Raw genomic sequence first — 19,392 nt, 5'->3', positions numbered from 1 at the left:
TGTAGCACTACACCAAACTGAACGAGTCAGGAAAGTTTTTTAGAGATTGGGAAACTCACACTGACACACTTGACATTGCCAGTACAGGTAAGCAAATTCACTTTTCACTGGGTTCAATGTAATACCCAGCTTAGTGAGTTTGACACCTGCAGACAAAACAATCCGGTTATAGGCCCCCCGATAACCCCCCTTCCCCCCTCTGCTGGATGACAGTGCTAACTGGAAATTTTGCTTTCATATGACTTTAAATTAAAAACGAATTTAGATCAACATTACCATGGCTTGTTTCCAAACGCTTTTCAATCCGCTAAACCTACCCAAAACCCTTTACAAAGTTTTATTATATGGCTGCGATAGTACGCGCGCTCAGATTGGTTAATTAGCGGTCCGTAATCCCCCGGTAAACGCCCACGGGCATAGCAGATTTTTTCCGCCACGGTTTTGGTTTACAAAACCTAGCGAACTTAGTGACTTTCGCTGAAAGGAACTTCGTTAAAAAAGCAAGAAATTGAACAAAAAACGTATCTCTTCTTTAACTATGCGTTCTGAAAAACATTTCTTTTCTGAATTTTATTATCCTGACGAAATTGTGACGGAAAATGAAGGCAATGTAGAAGTTCACTCTATTTCGCGCGCTTTACCTATTTGAAGCCATATTATAAAAAAACTTAATAACCTTGTTTGCTCGGGCTTTACTGTAAAATTCCATAATTTCGGGCTGAAATTTTGATTTATGGACCTCGCCCAGAGGCTCGGTCCATAAAGCAAAAATTTCTTCCCTCAGTCTGGAATTTTACAGTTAAGCCCTCGCGCCCGGTTATTAAGTAGTTAGTATTAGCCAAGGGCTTATAACCGAAATTTTACAGTATCAAAAATTTAACATGCTGAATTCGCACTATAACGAACGGCCTGTCATTGTTACTTAGGGGAGCGCCCATGCACCCGTTATCGGACCGTGGAATCACGCTTTTTTATCTTGGTGAATAGTTTGCTTCCTTGTGGTAAGTGACATACACTCAGCAGTTACTAACTTATTTTTCAATTACTAGTCGGAGTCGTTTCTTGGAAGTACATTTTTAATTGGAGAATCGGTGAAAGATTCGTGTGATTCTATTTTTTGTGATTCGTTATTTAAAAAGGCTAACTGTGATTGTTTAAAAGAGCTGAAAATCGTGCCCTATGGTTTCGTGTTATATGGTTTTCACAAGACAAAATGCAGAATTGTTCCCTCTTTCTGCATGAAATCCTTAATTATAATCGACTCACATTAGAGTCCCAGAGTTCTGAGAAATATATTGGAGGAGAGATGAAAAGAAACATCTCTTTAAAAGGGAATAATTATGCTAAAAATAATAAAACGTAAGAAGAAGTCTGTTATATTCTCCAAAAAAAGTTTAATTTCTGGAAGTGACAAGAGGCTTTTCAGAATGAAACGTGCGAGTGCTTTTGGTGAAACCGAAGTTTTATATTTTTTCGCTAAGTTCCCGTTGGCTACATGTTCGCTTCATGTTCGCTACATGTTCGCTACATGTTCGCTACATGTTCGCTACATGTTCGCTACATGTTCGCTACATGTTCGCTACATGTTCGCTTCATGTTCGCTACATGTTCGCTACGTGTTCGCTACATGTTCGCTACGTGTTCGCTATATTAAGCTATTCAACTACATGTTCGCTTCATGTTCTCAATATTCAACTTCGAGCTCGCTACATCAGCAAACCCCTGAATAGCTTTTTAAATCACAATAAGTAATAATTACTGCAATCTCTCAATACCTTCTACTCGTAGCTTCGGTCGCCAAAATGTACTCTATATGTACGGCCAGCAACTCATCTCATCTGCTCAAGATTCTATATACAAGTAACTAGATTTGAAATAGTGAAAGTCAACGTCTGGAAATGTTTTCGTTAGTTAAGATATTCGCAGCATATTACACTTAGACAAGAAATGTCCCCCCGAGCATTAACTTTGCGTTCTAAACTTAGGCGTAGACTTACAACAACAAACGATCGAGATTTACATGAGTATGAATATTACCTATGAAAGTTAGAAACTCCAGATATAAACGTTTAAAATTACATAATTGTACAAGTGGCTGGGTGCTTCTGTGGTAAATAAAGTATTGAAATAGTCATAGTAATAGTATAATGTTAGCGAAATCGACTTAGGTGTAGCGAACTTCGGCCGCGGCACTTATCGGGGGTAGGGGGGACGCTAACTCGTGTAAATATGGTATTCAACGTGACGAGAAACTACAACGCTCGAAACGTCAGCTTCTAAACTCTTTACGATGGCCAATTTACGTTATCAACCCCGTTGATAATACCAAATTACATTGTTATACTCTCCCACCGACGTAGCATCACAGTTTCTTTAGAAACTTACCCTCTTTATTCATTTTAAATGTTACTTAGCCACGGAAGTAAAATTACACGTCAAAATGTCTGTTAAGACTCTCCAAGTTAATTGTTTGCAATCGTCGTTCCTTTGCAAATCATTATTACCCCATTTTTGGTTGACAAAGGAAAGAGAGTGAAGAGTAAGGAGAGTGAAGTTATGTGATATCTCAACACGGCTGAAAATGAATTACAACCACAACCTACCAATGACAAAAACGAATCCTTCGTGGGACAAATTAATCTCAAGACTTTATTTCAAAATGAATCAATAAATAATCACGTGTATAGTGAAGACATATATAAGTCAACCACTATTATATGACCTCCTCATTCAGGAACAGACTAATTTATCTTTGTCCTCAATTCTGTTCCCGCTCTTTAGATCATAATACAACAAAGATTAAATATGCAGACCTCTAAGCCATTATTATGAAAAAGTATCACAAAAAGGTTCCGGTTGTAGGTGTCACAGCTGAAGGGGTTTAAGCCTCTTTCTTTAACCTCAAATGTAAAATCACTCTGCCAAAAATTTAACCCAGGATCGAATAAAAATTAGTGAACCTACACAACTGAAGAATGTGCACGTCCACTAATGGACTGACATCCCCATCTCTCGGTGGATTTGATTCAACCTCCTCACCCCACCCCCCTATAAAAGAGAGAGGAAATCACAATATTTCGTTCCTTTCCTTCCTCTGACATTAGAATTCTTGATCGTTCTCTGAATCGATACGTGTTATTACGTCATAGATTCGAATTAAACTTTGGTATAAATGTTGGCTTCCTTCTAAATCTAGTGAAGGAAGATGCGATAAAATCAAACATTCACGTATGTTGGAAATGAAAACTTGCCAAACTTGACTGCTACCATCCCCCCAGAGTGAAATACTAACGCTCGAAACGTCCACCGAACCCACTCCACCGACGCAGCGCCGCAGTTTCTTCAGAAACTTACCCCCCCTACCTACCCACCCCGTAGTCAAATGCACGATAGCTTATTTAATAGCTCAGCTCAGTTCCTCTTCCTTCTCATACTGAATAAGTCAAACAAACCAAATCCCCAACGACGAAACACGACTTCTTGCTAGTAGAGAAAGCCAACACTTAAATTGTTATGGAGGACCTATTGTATTAGCGCATAAACGTAAGGAATATGATTTCCTGCGATTCTGATTTACGACAAATTTTGTTCTAGGAGCTTTAAAAAAAAAGGTTCGTTTACAAGGTTGAGCAAATTCCGGGTGGCAGCATCAATAAATGTATGAATATTTTTGTGCGAACGCAGAATCTCCTGCAACCCTCAGTTTTCGATCAGTTATTTGGTGCCACTTTAATTTCAGTTATTTTCATTATTTGATCTGAGCCTGCTTTCACTCTCCTACTTGTCGTTAGGCGTAACGGCCCATGAAAATAAGAAAAACACTGTCTTGTTAACTGGTTCAATCTACGAGTTCGATTTATGGTTTTTCTTGGTGTTGCGTAAACTATTGCTGGAGAAGAGTTTAGTTTTCGAATAATCATTATACACTGACCTTCAATCTGTTGCGCGTATTAAGCCATTTCATTATCACTTTATCCAGAAAACCAAGAGGCAGTTAATCTATTACTGTCATAATTTTTTTTCATTTAGCTCAATTAATAACACTGGCTCAGTCTCATGTTTGCTTTGCATTGACAAAAAAAACATTGATTTTCGGAATGTTTATTTTATTTGCACAGTTTGCCGGTCTTCAATTTCTTGATATGATATCATTAGTTTGGTAGATTCACAAAGAAAATATGAAAATAGAATTGTGAAACAGCGTCGAATTTAAATCAAGTATGTATTTTGTAGATGTAGGCGGGGAAAAAATGTAAATGTCTGTATTCGAGTCACGTGGCCCACCCAGCTATGGTTTAACTCGGTTCCCTTGGCATGATGGGATGCCAGTATACCGTAAGGCATTTCATCTTCCCTAATAATTCCTCGGTACCCTTTTATACTCCTGGGTAGAGAGAGGTACTGTGAGAATAAAGTGTTTTGCCCAGGAACACAACACAAAACCCGGTCAGGTCTCGAACCCAGACCTCTCGAAACGAAATCCAGCGCATTGACTATTGGGCCATCCCGTCTGTAGGTAGATAAAAAAAAATGGTCGGTTTAAGTTAAACTGCCATATCAACGCGACTTATTTTTCAATTTCAACCAATTTGTCTCTTCCCCTTCGTCTTTCCTTGTTTTGAACCTCTTGGGGTTAATTGAGAAATAGTTGCTAATAACAAAGAGAATCAACCATAACCTTTGAGTTAATCATTTGTTTTATTTTCCAGATGATGAGGCTTGAAATTCTACAATAAGCACAGCGAAAAAAAAACCCTTACATTGGGAACCCAGCATTTTCCTTCACCCAATCCAAATTATGCTGGCAAAATAAGACTACTGGCTCAAATCTTTTCCATCTGATCAGGAAGAAGACAGGTCAGATGTGTTTCACTTCGATTCTGCAATAAGAAAAAACAAAACAAAACACCACCGTGATTCACCGAAGGCTGAGGTTTGTTCTATAGCTGAATTGCATTTTCGAAGTCTCACCCACTTAAGTCAATTTTTCTTGAAATTGGAAATTTCTCCTACCACTGTCCTCGTTTTCCTTTTGAACTCCTTCGTATCTCATTAGAGACCTCTCAATTTAAATACCGAAAGGGGGGAGGTTCTCGTTCGTTCTGCAGCGAGCGTGATTGTGCATTTTCCTCTAATTTACTCACATTGGTCTTTTTCCCTTTTATAAAAGCCATTTAAAAACCATTTAACCCACATTGATGAATTTAAAAGGACAGCTGGTAAGAAGGACAGGGTGACAAATCGCACTTTTTTCGAGAGAGAGTAAATCTCTGTGACTTTTTTAAAAGAAAAGAATGCTCATCACTACACGTAAATTAGTAAGAGAATTTAACATACCATTAAAAAGAAACACAAAATTTCAAAACCTTTTAAGGTTTCCACTATTCTATTTGATTTTTTTAACAATTACTTGTGCGCATGCATACCTAACAGACTCTGCAACTTTTGGGGCAATTGAACAGCATGAACTTTGGAATTTTTTTGCATCTACCGACCAATGCCCAGAATTTACAGAGTTTGTTCTTGTTCGTGCAAGCTGACGGAAAAAAAGTAAAGTAATATAAATGTAAGTGCATCGCTTAATCTTATCAGATTTCATCAACATTTCTGTTTGAGTCACATTTCTCTGAATTAGGATCTCTTCATGCCTGGTCACCTGTGCTGCCGGACCGTTTTTTTCCTAATTTCACCTCCCCACTCGTTCCTTGTGAATTTATTCCCATGTAAGTCGTTTCAGTAAGAGAACGAGCGAGGGCTTACACAGAGGATAGTAATTAAATTCAACGAGAACCCACCCATTGTGGTACATGGCATGCGCTAATAAACACAAAAGGTCTTTTTGCTTTGATGTCTTTACACAAATCACCCAAATTTAATGCTGAACCGGCCTATTGACTACAAAGAAAGCTAACAGTAATGTAGAGGAGGCCGTCGGGGAAGGAGAAGGGGGGGAGGGGTGGAGGGGAAAGAGTTTGAACGTTTTTTTGAAGAATAACATTATGATTGAAAAGTGAGGGAATGCCTATTGGTGTATATGAATTGGCAGCAGAATCAAAATGTAAGCACAAGAAAGAGAGAAAAAAGCATTACATGGATCTATTATTACGAAATTTTTAAACGTTATGGGTAATCTATTTCACTTCTTGAGCATCATGCATACCTGGACAGACTTTGCAACTTTCGGAGCAATTGAACAGCATGTAATTTGGATTTGTTCCGCATTTACCGCTCAATGCCCAGGATTTACAATGTTTGTTCTTATCCCTGCAAGCTGACGGTAAAATATAATACAATATACATGTAAGTGCATCGCTTAATGTTATCAGATTTCATCAACATTTCTGTTTGAATGACATTCCCCTGAATCAGGATCTCTTCATGCCTGGTCACCCGTGCAGCCGGACCTTTTCTTTTTACCTAATTCCGCCCCTCCACTCGTTCCTTGGGAATTAATTCCCATGTAAGTCATTTCAGTGAGGAGAAGAGCTGTTATTACTAGGGACTATACAGAGGGTTGCAATTAAATTCAACGAGAACCCACCCATTGTGGTATATGGCATGCGCTAATAAACACAAAAGGTCTTTTTGTTTGATGTCTTTACACAAATCACCCAAATTTAATGCTGAACCGGCATATTGACTACAAAGAAAGCTAACAGTTATGTAGAGGTGGCCGTCGGAGAAGGAGAAGAAAGGGGGGGGGGGAAGAGCTTGAACGTTTATTGAAGAATAACATTATGATTGAAAAGTCAGGGAATGCCTATTGGTGTATATGAATTGTCAGCTGAATCAAAATGTAAGCACAAGAAAGAGAGAAAAAAGCATTACATGGATCTATTATTACAAAATTTTTAAACGTTATGGGTAATTTATTTCACTTCTTGAGCATTATGCATACCTGGACAGATTCTGCAACTTTTGGGGCAATTGATCACCATGTAAATTGGGTTTTTTTTGCATCCACCGTGCAATGCCTGGGGTTTACAATTTTCGTTCTTATACTCGCAAGCTGACGGAAAAGTAAAGCAATATACATGTAAGTGCATCGCTTAATGTTATCAGATTTCATCAACATTTCTGTTTGAGTCACATTTCTCTGAATCAGGATCTCTTCATGCCTGGTCTCACGTGCTGCCAGACATTTTTTTTTCTTAATTTCGCCTCCCCAAATTGGCAGCAGAATCAAAATATAAGCATAAGAAAGAGGAAAAAAAGTATTACATGAATCTATTATCACAAAATTTTAAAACGTTATGGATAATCTATTTCACTTCTTGAGCATCATGTATACCTGGACAGACTCCGCAACTTCTGGGGCATTTGAACAGCATGGACTGTGGATCATTTTGGCATTCACCGCTCGATGCCAAGGATTTAGAAAGGTCGTCGATATCCTTACAAAAAAGGTAGAGCAATGGAAACATAAACTCACTGCTATAGAATAATGTGAGTCAGACTTCTTTTACATTTCTCTTTGAATAATATTTCCTTGCTTTTTTTAGAAAAAACTACGATTTTACCCGACGCTCTTCGTTGCTCGTTTACCTCTCCCTTCACTTACTATCCGCAAGAGATTCAGTTCTATCAGTCTGGGCCTTGGTTTGAGTATCTTACCTAATGCCGGCATAATTTTGAGCTTAACAGCGAGGAAAAAGAATCAAGCATTATGCTTACAAAAATGTACAAAACTGAAAAAGCAAACAATTAAAGGGCGCCTGTGGCCAACTCGTGGATAAAGTATCAAAGAGATTTATACTTGTAAGGTTGCTATCAGTAAACTAAGGTGTAAAGAGCATATCGAGCATAACGTGGCGAGCCCTAGCCTTGGTCACCGAGCTGACGAAAGTTTCCTAGATCACGCCCCACCATTCTCCAATGTTGAAAGTTTCATGGGGTAGGGAGCTGTAACCAACCAACTCTAGCTCACAAACTCTCCTCCTTCGCATTCAGAGTCCCTTGAAAGAATTTTAAGCTTCGTTCTGCACTTACCAGCCATTGCCACAGACAATGCGCAGCTCACAAAAATCAACAAAATGACCAAGTTTCTCATGTTTAGCAAATATCTACAGAGAGACAAAAATAAGATAGAATTTATAATTTCACCCCATTCAAACATTACGTTACATCCGTGGATCAGGATTTGGTTAAATCAACCATAAATAATGGTGATTGAATGTAAAAAAGTACGAAACTGAAAAAGCACACAAAAAGTAGTGAAGAATGATATATTTGAGTGGAAGCCCAACTAAGTCTGTAATCATGGGAGTGATAAACGAAATGAACGACTTATTAAAGCAGTAACGGGCGTGAATGGCAGAAGAAGTGAATTCATCAAATTTAGATAATCTTGAAATTCTCAAGTAAGGTAATAACTGTTTTTTTCTTACAGCAGATTTTGTTCTAAGAGTTTCCCTCGCGGTTTCTTCGAGGATCATGTGGTAAAGGTTTTACATACGAAACAGGGTGAAGGTCAGGATTTTTGGATTTTATGTGGTCTCTGTTCTTATAAACTTGGATCAGCTTAGCATTCTAAGACGAACCATAACCTACCTTGGGTGTGTTCTGTCTCAATTCTCCGGGAAGGACACTTCTTATAAACGATTGTCGTTTTGCCCTTGAGTTTTTATACAAACCAAAACCAGAACACACTGTCACTCAAATATAATCCCAAGGGGTTCTGTAAAAGAAGTTACCAGATCGACATAAAAAAAAAACAAGACGTTTTTTAAAAAAAAAACCACAAGACTGTCGAAGACGGAAATTGATTAGAGCCATAAAGGAATAGTTCGAAGAAAAAATACAACTCAGATATCTATGAAGCATGGGTAATTTTTTTCCAAACAGTGTGATAATTGATTTACTTAGCGTTACCGAACAAGTGTAGTAATACTGAAAAGTTATATCAACGTTTATTATCTGGAATATTTATTGTATTTAATTACTGTATTGATTATTCTCGAAATCTCCCGCTCAGAAATGATACTACACCTACGCTTTGTCTGGTCTCATATTAAATTGCAATATTTATCAACCTATCAGAGGTGATACCTGTGCTTATAGAAGCAAATATGTAATGAATTAATTAAGAAAATAAACGACACTTTTAAAATTAAAAATACATGTTTCCACAGTTTTTCTGTCATCTTCAGTTCTATGTGCTCATATTTCTCTGCTATGTCGTGGATGATATTGTCAAAAGATCTGGATAGAAGCAGATATGTAATGAGTTTAAGAAAATGAACGACACTTTTAAAATTAAAAAACATATTTCCACAGTTTTTCTGTCATCTTCAGTTCTATGTGCTCATATTTCTCTGCTATATCGTGAATGATATTGCCAATATCATGATGGAATATTTAACATATTTAATAACTATACTGATTGTTTTCGAAACCTCCCTCTCAGAAGTGATTCTATACTTATGCCTTATCTGGTCTCATATTAAACTGCAATATTTATCAACCTATCAGAGGTGATACCTGTGCTTAAAGAAGCAGATATGTAACGAATTTAAGAAAATGAACGACACCTCTAAAATTAAAAATACATGTTTTCACAGTTCTTCTGTCATCTTCAGTTCTATGTGCTCATATTTCTCTGCTATGTCGTGGATAATATTACCAAAAGATCTGGATAGAAGCAGATATGTAACGTATTCAAGAAAATGAACGACACTTTTATAATAAAAAACATGATTCCAGAGTTCTTCTGCCATCTTCAGTTCTATGTACTCATATCATCCACGACATAGCAGAGAAATATGAGCGCATAGAACTGACGATGACAGAAGAACCGTCGAAACATGTTTTTTTTTATTTTAAAAGTGTCGTTCATTTCAAGAAATATATTTAAGGTGGCTCTACAGAGTACTTTACAAGGCTTTGGATATTACATATGCATATGTAATTTCTCCCTTGGCAAATTTTTATCACAGAGCACTCGGTAGAAGGTAAAAAACCTACAGCCTTGGACTACTATGGACGACTCTTTCAAAACCTAAATATTGTTGCTATAGCAATTACTGATAAGAGTGCACGGCTTGTTTTTGAGTTATTTTTTTTTCAAATAACGGCCCTTCGTCGGAGCAGTAGACGAAGGGCTAACGCTCGAAACGTCAGCTTTTAAACTCTTTACGATGGCCAATTTACGTTATCAACCCAGTTGATAATACTAAATTACCCTGTTTTACTCTCCCACCGACGGAGCATCACAGTTTCTTCAGAATCTTACTCCCTTTAATCCTTTGAAAAATTACTTAGCCATGGATGAAAAATTACACGTCAGATGTCTTCCAAAGTTTAAGACTCTCCAAGTTTTCTGTTTGCAATCCTCGTTCCTTTGTAAATCATTATTACCCCTTTTTTTGGTTGACAAAGGAAAGAGAGTGTAGAGTAAGGAGAGTGAAGTTATGTGATATCTCTACACGGCTGAAAATGACTCACAACCACAACCTACTAATGACAAAAACGCATCTTTCGTGCGACAAAGTTATCTCAAGACTTTATTTCAAAATGAATCAATAAATAATCACGTGTATAGTGAAGACATGTTTAAGTCAACCACTATTATATGACCGCCTAACTCAGGAAGGGAATACTTTATCTTAGTCCTCAATTCTGTTCCTGCACTTTAGATCATAATACAACAAAGATTAAATATGTAGACCCCTAGGCCATTATGATGAAAAAGTATCACTAAAAGGTTCCGGTTCTAGGTGTCACAGCTGACACAGGGGTTTAAGCCTTTTTCTTTAACCTCAAATAAAAAATTGCCCTGCCAAAAATTTAACCCAGGATCTAATAAAAATTAGTGCACCTACGTAGCCGAAAAATGGGCACGTCCATTAATGGACTCACATCCCCATCTCTCGGTGGATTTGATTCAACCTCCTCCTCCCCCCCCCGCCCTCACCCCACCCCCTATAACAGAGAGAGAAAATAAATTCTGAAAATCAAAATATTCTGTCACTTTCCTTCCTCTGACATTAGAATTCTTGATCGTTCTTTGAATCGATATGTATTATTACGTCGTAGATTCGAATTAAACTTTGGTATAAATGTTGGCTCCCTTCTAAATCTTCGTTTGTAGTAAAGGGAGATGTGATGAAAAGAAACATTCACGCATGTTGGAGATGAAAACTCCTCCCAGAGTGAAGGGCTAACGCTCGAAACGTCCACCGAACCCACCCCACCGACGCAGCACGGCAGTTTCTTCAGAAACTTACCCCCCTCCCCATCCCCTATTTAAATGCACGATGGCTTATTAAATAGCTCAGCTCAGTTCCTCTTCTTTCTAACACTAAATAAGTGAAACAAACCAAATCCCCAACGACGAAACATGACTTCTTGCTAGTAGAGAAAGCCAACACTTAAATAACTATTGAGGAATTATTTTATTAGCGCATACACCTGAGGAACATGGTTCACTGTGATTCTAATTTACGACAAATTTTGTTTCAGGAGCTTTCAGAAAAAAAAGGGTTCGTTCACAAGATTGAGCGAATTTCGGGTGGCAGCATCAATACTGCACACCTTCGACTTCCCCTTTGTTATCTACTGCATTATATTTGACCCAGTCTCTGGCAATTGGGGCATTAAGCATTTCGTCGGTGAATCCAAATGCATCACACAGTGCAGTGGCCTGCGGTGCCACTTCTCGACACAGGTCAGCAGCTGCCTTCCCAACTTTAGCCCCAGTCCACGTGGACATCAGCCCCGAGGTGGTGAAGTAGCCGAGATCCTTCTTGATGACTGACATCTGATAGAGATGATGAAGTTTCTGGAGAACTGGTTGCAGACCAGGGTCGGCTTTGTCAAGAGCTTTGCCAAAACATTCACTGATGAGTCGTTCACCATACGCACGAGCAGCAGCTTGGACAAGATCCTGTTCCATGTACATCCAGGTGTCAAATCTCCCCTCCTTCCCAGCCTTCATCATCTTCATTCCAAGGCTCAAAAATAGATCTTTCTCTCGTGACTCTAAAAGCTCCTGCAAGTATTTCGGGTTGTTGAGATTGGCCCAACCGAAGATCCGGGTCACAGCCTTCGGCACATAGCTGGCCGCTACCTCCAACATGGATGGCTTGAGACTCATCAGCCTTTCTGAAGCCACCTTCTGCATCAGGACTGAGTTGTCCCCTTCGGCTGTCATGGAGGAATGCGAACCAGCGATACCACTGCCAAACTTGTTACAGGACAGATACCCTTGGCCCCCACACCTCTCGCGGGAAATGGCAGCTGTTTCAGCAACATGCCAGCCAGTTATAGCCTTTATAACACAACACATAATCACCACATCCGCATTCTCAGATCCATCAGCTGCCTATGAAGGAAATGGAATGATAAGATCTTAAACAAAGCTGTATCAGGACCTCGCTGAGCCTCTGTTGCTCACAGTTTTCCTCGAGCTTTACTCTCGCAAAACTGTTCACTCGTTGGAACAGATAAGCGTATTTTCAAGATACCAAACGGAGGCTATAGTTCGGATATCCCATATGCAACTTCCGAGAGTGGAATAATAACATTGTTCACTAAAAAACAAGGACAAAAATACACGTAATGTTCCAATCATTCTTTGCTAGACACAAGACGTTTTGCAAGGCCACAGTACCTGAAAAGCCCAGCGATCTTTTATATATTGCAATGCAAAATCCATGGCGTAAGTAGCAGCCAGAAGTGGCACCAGAGCGTTCTGTTGGAGCTGATACTTGAGAATGGGTGTGTCAGATTTGCCATCAGGACCCACTGTAAGGCGAGTTGCTGAGTAGCGGATGGCAATGGCAAGACAAGCTTTGGCTGCTCCTTAAAACATAATAAGACATACCGCTATTTCCTGTGCTTGTTCTTTACAGTGGGTAGAAGAACATCATATAAAATAAAGAAGTGCACATCTATGAAGGCTGCAACTAGCATACAGTTCTTTAGCTTGGATGTGTGTGGTGCAAAAGTCCAGAACAGAGTGTATGGGTGTAGACAACTAAACTCTGAGCCTACAAAGCCCATTCAAGTCAAGGCAACACTAAATTCCAGATGTTACAGATAAACCTTCCCCTCTGGAGAGGATGCCGATTCTTTGCAAGGTTACCTCCCCAAAATTTCATCAGGCTTCCCTGACGATTCACTACTCATTTATACTCCTGGGTGAAGAGAGGCACTCTGAAGGAGAGTGCTTTGCAAAAGAACACAACACGATGGCTCTGCAAGGTCTTGAAACTGGATTTTTTCGACCTAGGATCCAGTGCACTAACCATTAGAACACCATATCTCCCACAAGTGGTTCTGTAGTGTTTATCAAATTTAGTTCAAATTGGATGTTTGCAAATGTCACATCTTAAGAAAAAACACAAAAGCAGTTATAGAGATCAGTGAAAGGAGGGGGGGAGGGGGGGGGGGGGGGTAAGGCTGATTAGTGCACCAGGCCCAAAAAGTTCGAAGGTTAGATAACACTATCCACCAGATAAATTGCTGTACAGCAGACAATGCTAAAGATTTTGCATTTGCTTATCCACCACATTGCAATTTATCTCTTGGATAGCATTATCCATCCATTATACAACTGGGCCCAGAGCTTTAGTACTTGGGATATAGTAAGCCACCCAATAAACAGTACCTTGTGACATGCTGGCTATACACAGACGGCCTGAGAGAAGCTGGTCTGCTACAGTCAAGAAACGTTTCCGAATACTTCCTTCTATGTTTGTCTTGTATGTTCCATCCTCTTCAACATCAGAATACAAGTTGAGCAGGTTTTCTCTGGGTACACGGACATTGCTGAAGAAGAACTTAGCATTGTCCACTCCATTCAGACCCATTTTATGTCCCATGTCATGAATCTGAACTCCAGGCATCACATTAAGGTTCTTGTCTCTGATGGGAACCAGCACACCATGGATACCTGAAACAATCAATTTTGTTGGAATATGATTTGTAACATGACTCAGGTACAGTGCACACTGTGATGATATCTAGAGGTAAAGATGAGACATCCATCACTAACAGGAACAAGGGGAAAAAGCTTCCAGAGATATGAATCCATATTCTCATTGAAGGGTCACTCTGAGCAATTGATTACATGCACATAGTTTTATGCTGTGTAACCACTCATTCCGACTGATGAAAGCTGAGCAATTCAGTTGGAATATTTTCCAAGAGAAACCAATAACACTTCAGTCAGTTTCTTCTCCATTATGTCTTAGGAATGTGAAACGAACACTTTTGCTTTTACAATCTCATTAGTTAATGGTTTGTTTAACCCTTTAACTCCCAGAAGTGATTAACATGAAACTTTCCCCTATAATGTCCATACATTATTCAGCAAACAGGTACTGAGAATACTCTAACTTATCAGGTAGAAGCTGCTATCTTGATCTAGCACCAGGCTCTCATAACTAATTAACAAGGAAATGTGTAGCAGCTAGAGGAGAGAATTAACAATCAGATTTTGGGAGTTTAAGGGTTAAATGAGAGCATGTAACTGTAAACACAGGCAATGTTTACAATTTGTACATGTGCATCAGAAATATGTTATAAAAGCATTAGAGGCATGTTTACATGCTTGCATAGCCTCAGCTCACAAATGCAGGATGGATAGGAAATCTCCAAAGTTATGAAAACTCAAGATACATTCTCATTTTAATAATTGTTAATCTTTCAAACCCTTAGTGACTGGCCTCCAATTTTTTCTTACAGTATCACCATTAAATCAAATACAAAGGTTATAAGAATAAAGGAAATGATAACCAATTTATGAAGATCTTAATTGTGAAACAAATTCTCCTTGTCAGTACCAAAGGAAAATTAAACAGGGCAGTATAGAAAATATGAATTTGTAAGAGATAAATACCAAAAATGGAGGTATTAATCCATATACATCCCGAGGGCTGTAGGGCTGAGGGATGTGTATGGATTAATACTTCTGTTCAAGGTATTTATCTGACTGAGGGATCTTTATATAATGATCCTTTCTCTAAGGGGCCAAACACAGGCTAATTAGTACAGTCACACTTTCATTGGATCAAAGCAGATACCATGAAAGCAACCTGATGTGTGTGTTTCTCACACAGCTGTGAAAAGTTGTTGCAAATTCCTCTGTGACAAGTGCTAAACTTTTTTGTACTTTGATATTTTAGCGAGTCCACAAGGGACTTAGCATTGCATTTTCTTTGTTTTTTGCTATGTTTGGTATTTTGTTTTTGTTCTTGTTTACTAGTTTTTCAATAAACATGTACAAATGTTTTCCAACAACTCATTTCTCTGTTTTTGTGCCAGCATTATGGACAGCATGCATAATGACAAGGAGCTTTTTCTTACTCAAAATAGTTTTTCGGAAGAAATATTACAACAAGATTTTAGTATTGATTCTACTTTAGACGGCCTAGATAGTGATGAGATAGTGATGAGCCTGCTCCATGAAATTTATGTGCAAAAGAATTAAAACAAGTAGTGACTGAGGAATGCATCAAGGATAGACAGACTGACCCATCGAATTGCCCAGAAGTAGTAAGGAAGATTTTGATTGTTGACGATGAAGAACTTGAGAAGAGGAAGGAATCTTGCATACCACCAAATACAAGAATAAATACATTGTGGGCAGTGGGCAGTTCATACTTGGTCTGAATAAGCAGTGGAGTGAAACAGAATGATCACAACCAGTCTCAAATACTGCCAAATACAAGAATAAATACATTGTGGGCAGTTCATACTTTGTCTGAATAAGCAGAAGAGTGAAATGGAATGATTGCAACCAAAGGAGGGATTTATACAGATAAATTCTTGAAACAAGGGATTTACACAGATAAATCCCTCATTTAAAATCATATTCAATTCAACAGCCCTGCTCTTCTCTGCGACATTATCAAGCCCTCCCCGGAATTTTCAGTTCATTAGTATTCAACAGGGTTGTAGGTCAAATAAAGATTGTTGAATAACAAAGAAAAAGGTGTGAATCATGAAATAATAATGGTTAAGAGCCCTGAATACAAACTCTAGCTTTCACAACTGAAAAGTGAGAGTATAAAATATCTATTCATTGAATTAACCTTGACATTTTCCTACCTTGATTGACACCATCAATATAAAGCTGAGAGAAGACAATGACATGATGGGCATGGCAAGCACCATTGGTGATCCAATATTTCTGTGCCAGTGCATTTGGTGTGTTGACAATGAACTCCTTGGTCTCCTTGTCATATGTGGCTGTTGTCTCCATCTGTACTGCATTGTTTCCGTATCCAAGTTCTGTCAGACCAAAACAGCCCACATCTTCCAATGAATCAATACCCTTGGTTTATCAAAAAGAAAAGAGAGGCCTTGCCATCAGTTCTAAAGTCAAAAAAAACTTTTTACTACAATTGGCAGTAATGTCACAATCTGCTTGGCAAATTTCCCACTGTTGAAAAGAGTACGGACAACCTTACCCATGTTAATGTGTCACACAATACCTTTGTCACCTCTTAAACATAGATGACTTGGAAATTTTGACATAGATGTTGTAGTAAATTTAAAAAGTCAACTGTGGTATAGCCTGGTGTGTACTCTCACAGACAACAATATTTGTCATCACTGTGGTCAAAGCTACAGCCAAGTGAGTCCAACATGACAAATGAAGAATATTGCTGTTGCTAAGAGCACAGATGCATGCAGATTGATGCAATAAAAATCTTAAGCAAATTGCTAATCATTTTACAACAACTATAGAAATCCATGGTCCCTTGCCAGTTCAGAGGCATGGTAATCTTTCCTTCATTTTTAGTCAATTAACAGTCATATTCATCACGTAGATGAATACATCATTTACAAATATACAATTAAAAACAACATTAACCCTTTAACTCCCATGAGTGACCAAGAGAGAGTTTCTCCTTACAATATCAATACAATAACAACCAGATAAGTGATGAGAATAAAGAAAAATGTCAATTTGGGGATAATTAGTTGAACCAATAGTAAATTCCCTGAACTAATATTGTAAGAATTGTATGGTTGACAATAAGGAGAATTACAAATTTGATCTGGAGTTAAAGGGTTGAATTCATAGAGAGGGTAAAAAAAAACTTACTATCTGAAAAGGTAAAGGTGTTGTTATAAGTGGAAACAAAAATACCCTAAGAGTGACCAGTGTCTAATTTCTCCTTACAATATTTCTGCTTAATTATTTATGAAAACCATGAGAATAAAGGAAATGATCACCAAATGAATTCTCCTGGTCAGAGCCAAAGGATATGTACAGAGAAGATTAGGGAGAAAATAGATGCTGATGTTAAAGTGTAAGGCGTATAAGATTACGGAGGAAATAGAAGCTGTTGATAAGATGTAAGGCATATAAGATTACGTAAGATTACGGAGAATATAGAAGCTGATATTAATTAGGATGTAAGGCTTATAAGACCAAATAGCAATACTCTGACTAAATCGAAAAACGAGTAAAAAGTTCCTACCTCTAATAGTTTGTCATGGTGTCTTTCTGTGCCCAGCTTCAACACAGTACCACCAAACAAGTTAAACTGGACCGTCATTTTGGTAGCCATTGCCGCATCTACTACGGCGGCCATTTCGTGGGCTGCAAAGATCCAGTGAGGGTTGCTTTTGAAGTCTAACACGGAAATAAATCCTTGGTTACAGAGTGTCTTCAGTCTCTTCAAGGCTAAGTCTCTCTCTTCGTCCAAGGAAATGTTGTATTTTGGGGTCATCAAAGGATCCTCAGAAAAGATTTTGCGAAATTTCGCTCTCTTGTCGTGGTTATCGTGATCCAACAGATGGGTCATTTTCGCCACATCAAAGGATGGTTTACCCCATACATCACGGAGTTTTTGTGGATCAAACCGGGCTGCAGAACATGAAAATGGACGAGTGTTTTCCGAATCCTGATATTGTATCCCTTTCGTCATGGCCGCACTCGTCGATCGAGTTGAGGGTGAATAAAAATATTTTCCAAAGCCAGATCTAGAGACATACCTCGGCAATCCCCTCAGGGCATTAAATCCGGCCGAAAACATTGCTAAAATGGACAAAATGAAAGCTTTTAGAACTGTAATAACAGGTCCATAGTTCACATCTCTATTCCTTCCATTGTCGCTGTGTCGTGTCTTCGTGTGCAAACCATTTGATTGGTTTCCAGTCTCCTCGCCATCCAGATCTGGTAAAACGAACAAATCAAAACTTATGAAGACACGAGTTATGTTTTTCACGAGCGTAAGGTATTGCTTACCGCATATATTTGCACTTCTAAATAACTTGCGTATTTAAGGGAAACCAGAGTAATACAGTCAAACCGTTATTATAAAGAACATTTTAGAGGGGGAGGGGTAGGTACCATAAAAAGAATTCGACACGTTCCTGCTCCTCTCCCACCTGTCACGTCCCTGTCTGCTCGCCATGCCTACAATTGACGCAAAGATACCAAACCAAAATTTTCTACTTGTTTATTCTCCACAGTAACGCTGTTATTAAAATTCCGTCGCCAGATCGAAGATTTTGGCAGCTTGCCCCGATAGCAAGTAGCCGATTGACCGCGAACTTCACGGGTCAGCGCTTATCTGCTTGACGTGAACTCGTGTTGAAGGAAGGATAAGATTTAGTTTCGGTTGACCAAATAGCCAAATATATCAGTGCCGGCTTGGTTTTTTTTTAAATGAAGCAAATAAAAACGGTCCAAGGGCGATTTGAAGTAAGAACTACCAATTTGAAATATTTACATTAAGGAACACCTGGCACCAGCGCCATCTAAAATCGAAAGATTGTGCAATTTTTTGTCGCTAGATTTTGCTATAAAATGTTTCGTAATCGTACCTTTCACTCCGGGATTTTCTTCCTTCTCCTCCATAGACGACTCTGTTGCAGTAGCGTTCGTTTTCCTACTCCTAATCATCTTAAGATCGACGAAAGGCTTCTTAAATTGCTTCTCAACTCTAACTACTTGCGCAACTTGACATTGCGTGACAGTTTTATGACCTTACCGGAAACGATTCTCTCACGTGACGGAAGTGAACCTACCGTGATTACTGAGATAATTTCTTGATTCCTCATTCCCAACGATAGATAAACAGGTATATTTTTGGATAAAAAACAAACAAACAAACAAATAAATATATGATAGGAAAAGTGTGTATATCAACATACAGAATCAAATAAATGAACTAAGAAAATTAACTTTCTTTCGCAAACATCGATGGAGCAAAAGAAAAATATATGGAACGATACGATTATTTTTTTGTTACAAGACAACGAGGACAAAGTCGCGGATTACCTTTAAGACTACGGCTTTGTTTTAGAATAATATGGGGTTCGACGGAAATCTCTCCAAAAGTTTAAGGAAAAGCACAAAGGAAATAATTAGCCCTACTTACCATTCCGGTTGTATTCCGGTAGCCATGCAGTCTTTCCTACTCTTTTGAC

General features: G+C 38.6%; 1 protein-coding gene across 2 annotated transcripts; it reads right to left on the bottom strand.

The window, feature by feature from the left end:
* Positions 1 to 10,474: 10,474 nt before the first annotated feature.
* Positions 10,475 to 18,898, bottom strand: LOC131786572 (uncharacterized). Of its 2 annotated transcripts, none has more exons than XM_059103624.2 (6): positions 18,787 to 18,898; positions 17,436 to 18,133; positions 16,054 to 16,279; positions 13,610 to 13,894; positions 12,611 to 12,801; positions 10,475 to 12,322 (listed from the first exon to the last, which is right to left on the bottom strand). In XM_059103624.2, exons 1-6 carry the CDS (start codon positions 18,863 to 18,865, stop codon positions 11,519 to 11,521), a joined length of 2,283 nt encoding a protein of 760 aa, XP_058959607.2. In that variant the 5' UTR covers positions 18,866 to 18,898; the 3' UTR covers positions 10,475 to 11,518. The 2 variants fall into 2 exon arrangements, with proteins under 2 accessions (XP_058959607.2, XP_058959608.2); XM_059103625.2 differs by lacking the exon at positions 18,787 to 18,898 and adding an exon at positions 18,311 to 18,389.
* Positions 18,899 to 19,392: the final 494 nt, after the last annotated feature.

Source organism: Pocillopora verrucosa, chromosome 7, assembly GCF_036669915.1.
Source record: "Pocillopora verrucosa isolate sample1 chromosome 7, ASM3666991v2, whole genome shotgun sequence".
Lineage (NCBI taxonomy): Eukaryota > Metazoa > Cnidaria > Anthozoa > Scleractinia > Pocilloporidae > Pocillopora > Pocillopora verrucosa.
This window is presented reverse-complemented; position numbering and strand designations above follow the sequence as displayed.